The sequence below is a fragment of the Priapulus caudatus genome, unplaced genomic scaffold (genome assembly GCF_000485595.1).
Source record: "Priapulus caudatus unplaced genomic scaffold, Priapulus_caudatus-5.0.1 Scaffold109, whole genome shotgun sequence".
Lineage (NCBI taxonomy): Eukaryota > Metazoa > Priapulida > Priapulimorpha > Priapulimorphida > Priapulidae > Priapulus > Priapulus caudatus.
The window spans coordinates 398,595-409,135 of NW_014577170.1; the positions used below are offsets into that span (position 1 = coordinate 398,595).

Consider the following 10,541-nt stretch of genomic DNA (forward strand, 5'->3'; position numbering starts at 1 on the left):
AATCAGTCTCCGTCTCGATCATCTCTGATCTCCCCTGCTGTCGTCTCTCGTCGTCTACTCTCACTCTTAGGCATTCGGGTCTCTACTCTCCCCTGCATCTCTCTCTCTCATTTCTCATGTCTCTCCCTCTGGCCTCGATCGCTCTCTCATGCTCTCTCGTCGAATCCTCGTCGTTGTCGTCTATTGTCTCTTTGTGGTCTCCCTCTCTCCCCGCTCGTCTCTCTGTTGCTAGGTCCTCTCATCAATGTCTCATCTGCTGAGCAGGTAACGGAGCGTAAAGATGTTGTGTGAATGTGCAGGCATTGAAAATATTGGAAGAGCCGCAGATACGCTCACGACAGGTACTCACATCTCAGTGATGCCTCAGAAGCCGAAGGAAAACGCATAGCAAACCTCTCAATCCCTGTGTCCTGCTGGAGAGGCGACAGATTGACGGTAAAGTGCTCCAATTACCCCCCGGCCACCTTCGGCCACAACCGCAACTCTAGATCACCACACTATAGGCACAATCTACATCGTGTCTGTGCCTCTGTGGTGTGTGTGTGTGATGTAGTGGTGTGTGTGTGTGTGCTGTGTGTGTGTGATGTGTGGGTGACTGTGGTGCTAGTGATGTGCGTGCGTAGGCGTGCGTGAGCGTGCGTGCTGCGTGGCGTGTCCGTGCGCTGCGTACGTGCGTGCCGTGCGTGGCCGTGCGTCGTGCGCTGCGGTGCGTGCGTGCAGTGCGTGGCGGTGGCGGGTGCGATTGCGTGGGCGTGCGGTGGCGTGCCGTGCGACTGCGTAGGCGTGGCGGTGCGTGAGCGAGTCGCGTGCGTGCGTTTGCGTGCGTAGCGTGCGGGCGTGCTGTGGCGTGCGTGGGGTGGCGTAGCGTGCGGCGTGCGTGGCGTAGCGCTGCTGCGGCGTGCGTCAGTGCTGCAGTGCGTGTGCGTGTGTGTGTGTGGTGTGAGTCAGTGCATGGTTGAGTGAGTGCGTGCGTGCGTGTAGGCGTGCGTGCGTGCGTGTGTGGCGCTGCGTGCGTGGGTGCGTTGCGTCGCGTGTCGTGCGTGAGTTTTGCTCTGCGTGTGGCTTCCTTCGTGTTCCACGCATTCAACCGTTTCCCGGAGGCTATAATCGTATAGATTGGAGGATTTATATAGACTAGAGAAGATAGAATCAATATGATACAGAACCTCTTCCTCAACACGCGAGATCATCTCACAATCTAGCAGCTCTTCCTACATGCCATTGCACAGGGAAGCGAGCAATAAGCCATGGTTCGTAGTTAGGCCAAGGGGTTGCGTGACGTCACAGGTCACGGTCATTTGTGACAAAAAATCGATGGAATCTGAGTTGGCGGAGTCGCGTCACTCAAGACGTATACATCGCTATACATGTAGTGGTCTGTGTACGTGGTAACAACGCCACCGCACGTGTACGCCAACGCACGTCGGCGCACGCATGTGTACGCGCACACGCGACGGACGCCATTGGCACAGCGAGATATATGCACATGCTTCATCGCCGTTTTATCCCATCGCACAGGAAGCCGCCCCCACCGTGACAAACCGGATCCACCCGCTAGCCCGACCACGGCGGCCGAAACGTGTACCGTCAGCTTATGTTGGACAACGCGCTCATCCGCAGATCACTAAGGGCAAGACGGGCCTCGGACTGCAAGCACGTAGGCGTGCGACACGAATTTACCTGGTGAAGAACGCACAGCGTTGTCTTGTGGCGGCATTCAGTCGTGTTCAGTGTCAAAGTGTCAGGCGGCTTGTTCAGGTCGGCTTCGTGATGACAAAACCTCCCTAACAACGTCCTGAGACACCGCCTCCTGGCATTGTGTGAGGGCGAGGTGGGAGCGGTTCTAACTGATTTTGTGAAGGTGAGGGAAGGAGAGTGGTCTAATGATTTGTGAGGGAGGGGAGGGGGGGAAGCGTTCTATGATTTTGTGAAGGTGAGGGTGAAGAGCGGCTTACTAATGAATTTTGTTTGACGGTGAGGGGGGAAGAGTGGTTACTATGATTTGTGAGGTGAAGGGGAGGGGGGGGAGCGGTTCTATTGATTTTGTGAGGTGAAGGGGAGGGGGAAGCGTTCTATGATTTCGTGGAGGGGAGCGGGGTGACGATAGCCGGTTTCTATGATTTTAGGTGACGGTAGGCGCAGGAGCAAGTGGTTGCATATGATTTTGTGAGGCGAGGGCGGGTGAGAGCGGTCATGAATTTTGTGAGGGGAAGGGGGCGTGAAGAGCGGGTTCTAAATTGATTTGTAAGGCTGAGGGAGGGGGGGGGAGACGGTTCCTATGAAAGTTTTGTTGAGGTGAGGGGTGAAGAGCGCCGTTCTAATGAACATTTGTGAGGTGAGGGGGGAAGCGTGGTTCTACATGATTTTGTGAGGGAGGGGAGGGGGGAGCGGTTCTAATGATTATTGTGAGGTGAGGGAGGGGGAGAGCGGTTCTAACTATGATTTGTGAGGGGTCGGCTTGCCAGGGGGTGAGAGGCGGTTCTATGATTTTGTGAGGTGTAGGGTGGAGTAGGCGGTTCTAATAAATTTTGTGAGGACGGAGGGGAAGAGTGGTTCTATTGATTTTTGTGAGGTGAGGGGGCGAGAGGGTTACTATGATTTTGTGAGGTGAGGGGGGGGGGAGAGTGGTTCTCGATGATTTTGTGAGGTGAGCATTGGGAGAGTGGTTCTATGATTTGTGAGGTGAAAGGGGGAAGAGTGGTTCTATGATTTGTGAGGGAGGATGAGGGGGAAAGAGTGTTCTATGATTTGTGAGGGTGAAGGGTGGAGAGCGTTCTAATTTGATTTTGTGAGGGTGAAGGGGGGAAGAGCCTGGTTTCTATCAATTGGGAAGAGGCTTTGATGGTGGCTCACCATCGAAATATTTTAGGAATTGGTCAGAGTTTTACGGTCGCCTGCTCGTCACTTTTGATTCTGGCGGCATATATGTCGACAGATTTTGTTCGGCTGCTGCAGTAGGAAGGAACTTGCGAACTGGCGATAGCTTCATGCGCTGAAGTGAACGAAAGCAACGGCGTCGCTGCAGATCAGATTCAGCAAGTCGTGCGTGTGTACTCTGCGGTGTCATGTGCGTTGGTGTATCTGCGTGTGGTGTCTCGTGTGTATCTGCGGTGTGTATCTGCCCCGCGTGTATCTGCGCGTGTATACTGCGTGTGTATCTGCGCGCGTGTCGTCTGCGCGGTGTATCTGCGTGTGTATGCTGCGTGTGTATCTGCCGTGTGTGGTCTGCGGCGTGATCCTGCAGCGCTGTGTCTGCAGCGTTAGTATCTTGCGCGTGTACTTGCGCGTGTATGCTGCGTGTGTATTTGGGGCGCGTGTATCGTGCGCGTGTGTCCTGGCGCGTATGTATGCTGGCGCAGTAGTTAATCTTGCGTGATTGTATCTGGCGCGTCGTACTCCGCGGTGTGGGGGGATCTGCGCGCCGCGTGTATCTGCGCGGTCGGATCTAAGCGGTAAGTGTTACTGCGTGCGGTATCTGCACCCGTGTGTTACTCTGCGCGATGTATCTGCGCGTGTAATCTGCGCACGCGTGTTATCTGACGTGTCGTATCTCGGCGCTGTATCTGCGCGTGTATCAAGCGCGTGTATCTGCGTGTGTATGCTGCAGCAGTGAATAATCTGCTGTGTATCTGCGGCGTGGTAATCTGCGGAACGTGTATCTGCGTGTGTATGTGCCGTGCTGTATCTGCGTGTGTATACTGCGTGTGTAGTGCGCTGGGGGTTGGTATGTGCGTGTGAGCTCGCGTATGCTATCTGCGCGTGATATCTGGCGAGTGAGATGAGGACTGGCGGCGATCAGTGTACCTGCGGCGTGGGGTAGCGCGCGATGTAGGCGTTGCGGCGGTGGTACTGCGCGTAGTATGACTGCGCGTGTATCTGGCCGTGTATCTGCGTGTGTATGCTTGCAGCGTGTAATTCTGCAGCGGTCTACTGCGGTGGTGTATCTGCGTGTGTAGGCCTGCGTGTGTATGTGGCGTGTGTATCTGCGTGTCGTATCTGACGTGTGTGTCTGCGTGTGTATCATGCGCGTGAGTTATCTGCGGACGTTGATATTATCCTGCGTGTGCTGTCTGCCGCGGTATCTGCCGCGTGTGTTCTGCGCGGTCAGCTATCTGCGCCGTGGCTATACTGCGGCGGTATCTGCGCGCGGTATCGCGCGTGTATCTGCGGCGTGTATCTGCGCGTCGTGTCTGAGCGTGTATACTGCGCGCGTGTATCTGCGTGTGTCATGTGGGTCGTATGGGGTGGAGTATTCTGCGGCAGTGGCAGTGTCGTGCGCGTCGGGTACTCCGCTGCGCCGCGCTGCTACTACCGCGCCCGTAGTACTGCGACCGCGGTGGGCTCGGTAGGACTGCGCGTCTGGGTATGCGGTGCGGCAACGGTGAAGTACGGTTATGCTGCGGTAGGTGAGTGTCTGCGTGTGTGATACTGCGCGTTCGAGGCCCACCGCGTATGGAGCTGGGCCGTGTCAGTGGTGACTGCAGTAGTGTAATCTGCGCGTGGATACGTGCGGTGGTGTCTGCGTGTGTATCTGCGGCGTGTAATCTGCGGTGGTGTCTGCGTGTGCTATCTGCGCTGGTACTGCGTGGGTATCCGGTCGCTGCGTGTGTATCTGCGCAGTAGTATCTGCGCGTAGGTATGCTGCCGCAGTGTGTCTGGCGCCCGTGTATTCTGCGTGTGGTATGCTGCGCGTGTATCATCGCAGTGTCTTTCTGCGCGTGTACTGCGGCGCGTGTATCTGCGCGTGTATCTGCGGTGTATCTGCGTGTGTGTCCCGACCATTGCGGGACAACAACATTGTTCCCCAGCAGCGCGACACCACAAGCATGTTTGGCATGTTTTCTGAATAAAACGTCCCAGCAATAAGGGGGCGGGGCGTTGGGACACGCCAGTTCAGCGAGCACGTGTAAATTAGCACACGACTACGAGAACGAATTCGGATCTGCTAGGACGCTGCGTGGTGTGTATAAACGCAGAGTCTGTCTAACGTGCTGTTTGTCCTGTGGCAGGGAGCGATCATCATTCACAGGAGTGTATGAAGAGTGGAAGGCTGTCAGGAAGGAATGGAACGCCGTGGACGAGCCCGTGACCAGAGCTGCTAGAGGTCAGCACCGTAGAGGGGGGACATCTTACATGAGGGGGACATCTTACATGAGGGGGGACATCTTACATGAGGGGGGACATCTTACATGAGGGGGGACATCGTTTACATGAGGGGGAGCATTTTACAGGCATGGGAAGTGTGGGACATCATTACCATGAGGTGGTGGGACATCTTAATGAGGGGGGACGATCTTACATGAGTGTGGGACATCTTCACATGGGGGAGAACACTTACATGAGCGGGGACATCTATCCAGCCACATGAGTGTGACATCTTAACATGGGGGAACATCTACATGAGGGCGGGGGGACATCTTACAATGTGGGAGGAAGCATCATATATGAAGGGGGGCGCATGGTTACAATCAAAGGGGGTCATCTTAATATTGAAGGGGAGAAACAGTCTATGAACGTGACGGGGGGGAACATCTTAGCATGAAGGGTGGACAATCGTAACATGAGTGGACGGGACATCTTATGTGGGGTGGCAGGAGAACATGCTTCATAGATGTAGGGGGGCATGGTACAATGAGGGGGGAGAAACATCTTACTGAGGCGGGGGGACGATCTTAACCATGAGGGGCATCTTAAATGGGAGGACTAGTCCTGGCCGTTCCCAAGGGAAGGTTTCATTTAATAATTTCTCTCTCGGTCGAGGACGTGTCGGCGCTGAACTGGCAGGTCGAACAATGATGAATCTCATTCGCCGACGATATAATGTTATATAATATGTAATATGTAATATAATGTTATCTCGTAGTTAGCATACGCACACTCGTTAGAGACAGTATAATTTCTTATTGAAATACGGCTCGCTTTTTTGAATCCTACTAGTTTGGCATAAAAGCGAAGGAAGATGCTAGTCTAAGTAGTCGCTAGAGGATTGTGAATATCCCAATACACGTGATTCAGATGACACGACAAGCAGAAATTTGTACAGCCACAATATTTATAAAATTGTGTGTACGCGTGTGACAAAAAAATTGTCATTATTAACCCCTCATTACATTGTTTTACCACGGTGTACTTGTATGGTCAAGGTAGTCGTAAAGATATGCCTGAAAGCAGGACCTGTATAAGCTATATAACATGCTGTGCGTGAACTCGTACTGACTGCTGTTCTCTTGTTTCTCTGCTGAGCAGACGTGTATGGGCAAGGTGGTCCTGGAAATGGGCCGACTCAAGCATAGCTCCCGGGGATCATCCCGCCGGAATTCCGGATCCAGTTCCGGTGGAGTGAGGAAATCCGACTCGAATGTCAGCGCTCATCGCTATGGCGACAGGAAAGGCAAACATGCAAAAGGTAAAGTACTGAGCAAGAGGCTGCGGGTGGCGGGGGGGGGGTGCCAGCCAGCTCGCCGTGAGCACGCATGTAGAGTTGGAATTGATGCGCGTGTTCGCTTAGCGCGGCGCACGTAAAATACGAATAAATGTTAAGCATTAAGAATTTAAAAAGATCTTAAATATTTTATTAGTGAGCTATTAGCGAGACTACATTACAGCTTCGGATGCACACGTGTATGTGTGCGTGCGAGTTTGCGTGCGTGCGTGCATGCGTCTGTGCGCATGTGTGTGCGTGCGTGCGTGCATGCGTCTGTGCGCGTGTGTGTGCGTGTGTGTGTGTGCGTGCGTGCATGCGTGATTGTATTCAGAGTTCACTGCCTGCCGCGCTCTACATGCGTTTTAGCAGATTTCGAATTAATAATACATGCGATATCAAGCGTGAATCAAATAGCGTTTTTGCGTTTTCGCGCAAAACATTACGCCATTTACTGCGGTCGATTTTTGTTAATCGATGCACTTTCGGAAATGTCACGTGTCGGCGTCGGCTATTGCGTTCACACACTATCGGCATGAGTGCGTTACGGCAGTTACTCGTACGCAGCGAAAAACCTACAAGTGGTACAGTACTTGTAGGCAAATGTACAGGTAGCACACAGTTATTAGATGTAATATAAGCAGCGGAAAACCTACATAACAAGCGGTACAGTACGTGTAGGCAAATCTACAGGTAGCATACAGTTCTTAGACGTAATATAAGCAGTGGAAAATCTGCGAGCAGTTTAGTACGTGTAGGTAAATGAACAGGTAGCATACAGTTCTTAGACGTAACATAAGCAGTGGAAACCTACATAACAAGCTATTCAGTAACGTGACAGTACGTGTAGGCAAATGTACAGGTAGCATACAGTTCTTAGACGTAATAGAAGCAGTGGAAAACCAACGTAACAAGCTATTCAGTACTTGTAGCCAAATGTACAGGTAGCGTAATATAGTGTTAGTCGTATCAAGAGTAGATAATAACATGATATATTATCTACTCTTGGTCGTATGTAGCGAAAAACCAGCAAACGTTGCAGTACGTGTATAGGTAAATGTACAGGTAGAATAATACAGTGTTAGTCGTCTGCGTTTACGGGTGAAGTTTCTAAGCCCTCCGCTCTTTGCAAACACATCGCTGTCCGCATCAGCATTATATAGATGCGTGCAGTTTTTACTGCAGGAATTTTCCCTATTGAGATTCACCTCTCGTGCGTGCCGGAGTGGAGGCTGCTGTCGAGCAGAATTTAGTTTGCTTCTTCGGAGTTCTTCCGATAAAAGCGCGACGTCTTCTTTTCGCTTTCCGGCAGTTTGCTTCGCTTCCGACGAAGCGTCAGAATTTTCATCCCGCGGGGGGTTCTGCGTGAGGAATAACTGATGCTAGGCGTGTCATATCGCTGAAAGTATGCCGTGTTTCAGTTCAAATAACGAGAGTGCGAGCGGGAATCACGTATCGATGTAAAACAATGCAAACAAGGGCACTCAGAGATAGCAAACCTCCGCCACAGCTTAACAGTCCCCCCATCTTGCCAGTACAAAAAAATCCTGGATCCAGATCTGGATCCGGATCACCACCAAAATCTAATTGATTGGTTCTTGGCCCAAGACCAACCCGTTCAAAAAATTTCATCAAAATCCGTTCGTAACTTTTTGAGATATCCTGTTGACAGACAAACAAACCAACAAACCAACAAACAAACTAACAAACAAATCAACAAACAAACTAAAGCCCGGCGCACACGTGAGTTATTTTACTCAAGTAAAATGACGCATGAGTCATTTTACTCACGTGTGCGGCGGATTTTCGTTGAGTAATTTGACGCATGAGTCATTTTACTCACGTGTGCGGCGGATTTTCGTCGAGTAATTTGACGCATGCGTTATTTTACTCACGTGTGCGGCGGATTTTCGTTGAGTAATTTGACTCATGCGTCATTTTACTCACGTGTGCGGCGGATTTTCGTTGAGTAATTTGACTCATGCGTCATTTTACTTGAGTAAAATAACTCACGTGTGCGCCAGGCTTTACAGGGGCGAAAACATAACCTCCTTAGCGGAGATAATAATGATAGACGAATGACCGTGTGCGTGTGCGTGCGTGCGTGTGCGAGCGTGTGCGTGCGCGTGCGCGTGCGTGTGCGTGCGTGTGTGCGTGTGTGTGTATATCTTACTGCGCGGTTTTTCCATTCTGGTTAAAAAAAACTGAGCCGTAAATGGTAGTGTAAATGGTAAATGGTAATGGTAATGGTAATGTGTTCTGTGTGAAGTTACCGAACGTGATCAATAATATAATTATAAGTAATATAAATAATTATAATCGGTCTCAGTGTAATGTAATTAGGCCTAAGCCTATTTCTGTATTTTTTGTAGCAATTATTCCTCGAAAATCGCGTAGAAAGCACTTAGCGATAGTTTTAGGGATAATGACGTTATAGTCTACTGTTCTACTTGGTTAGTTATTTGTTCACGTTAAAAAATAGTACGCGATCATTTCGCTCTAAAATCGCAGTGATTGCAAATTGTATCAGCTTGGTTAATTTTCACTAATTAATTAAAAGTTTCGTTACTCTCATTTCGCACCAGACACAGCTACGTCACTCATTTCATAATTATGCAAATATTGTACATGCAAGCAATTTAATACGCGTGTACTATACTCGAATTAATGCTTAAGTCGGCATCTCCTCTAAAAATTTCATTGTATGTTTCTCGTTCAAAAGATATCTTTGTAACACTTAACGCGACGAAATCGACCATAATTCTTTATAAGTTTTTATATTGTTATGATATTTAGCCTCTTATAGGTAAATTAGACGCCTGTATATCAGGTTATTTGAGAGATAATGATTTTTAGCATGAACAACCGCCATGTTTTTTCCAGAGATGCACATACCACCGATACATAATTAATTTACTACGTATAGATGCTATAGCCACTCTTCGTAGATAGTCTCTGTTTAATATATGATTCTAACAGTATTGACTTGTTCTAATCTCTAGATTTTTATGACTTTGATTCTCTTAACCATTTCTCATCCGAACTTCTTTTTTTCTGTTTCCACAGACTCTAGTGATGATAAGAGCAGTGGCAGAGAGGATGGCGATGTGAGGGGGTAAGTTTGCTTGTTATGGCTTCAGTAGGGACTCTCGCGACACTCGCTAGATAATACACACTATGTGAGGGGGGAAGAGTGGTTCTATGATTTTGTGAGGTGAGGGGGGAGAGTGGTTCTATGATTTTGTGAGGTGAGGGGGGAGAGTGGTTCTATGATTTTGTGAGGTGAGGGTGGAGAGCGGTTCTATGATTTTGTGAGGGTGAAGGGGGGAAGAGTGGTTCTATGATTGGGAAGAGGTTCGATGGTGCTCAATCGAATATTTATGGAATTGGTAGGTAGTTTTACGGTCGCCTGCTCGTCTTTTGAATTCTGGCGCATGATATGTCGACAGATTTTGTTCGCTGCTGCAGTAGGAGACTTGGAGACTCCTAGTTCATCGCTGAGTGAGAAAGCACGGCGTGCCTGCAGATCAGATTCAGCATGTGCGTGTGTATCTGCGTGTGTATCTGCGCGTGTATCTGCGTGTGTATCTGCGCGTGTATCTGCGTGTGTATCTGCGTGTGTATCTGCGTGTGTATCTGCGCGTGTATCTGCGCGTGTATCTGCGCGTGTGTCTGCGCGTGTGTCTGCGCGTGTATCTGCGCGTGTGTCTGCGCGTGTGTCTGCGCGTGTATCTGCGCGTGTATCTGCGCGTGTATCTGCGCGTGTATCTGCGCGTGTATCTGCGCGTGTGTCTGCGCGTGTATCTGCGCGTGTATCTGCGCGTGTATCTGCGCGTGTATCTGCGTGTGTATCTGCGCGTGTATCTGCGCGTGTATCTGCGTGTGTGTCCGACATTGCAAACAACTTGTTCCAGCAGCGCCACACACCATGTTTGATGTTTTCTAATACTCCAGCAAATAACGCTGGGCCGCCAAATTCACACACGTGTAAATTACACACCCAGAGAACAATTCGGCTGGCTAGGACCTGCGTGGTGTGTATCTAACGAGAGTCGCGTCTAACGTGTGTTTGTCGTTGGCAGGGAGCGATCATCATTCACGAGGTGTATGAAGATGGAGC

At 50.3% G+C, this 10,541-nt stretch overlaps 1 protein-coding gene across 1 annotated transcript in view; it reads left to right on the top strand.

Annotated features, from left to right (window-relative positions):
- Positions 1-10,541, top strand: part of LOC106805310 (inaD-like protein) — a 27,094-nt gene that overhangs the window by 12,426 nt on the left and 4,127 nt on the right. The window contains exons 3-4 of the mRNA XM_014806852.1: positions 6,247-6,406; positions 9,488-9,536. Coding sequence (XP_014662338.1) covers positions 6,247-6,406; positions 9,488-9,536 — 209 coding nt within the window. The remainder of the gene's footprint in view (positions 1-6,246; positions 6,407-9,487; positions 9,537-10,541) is intronic.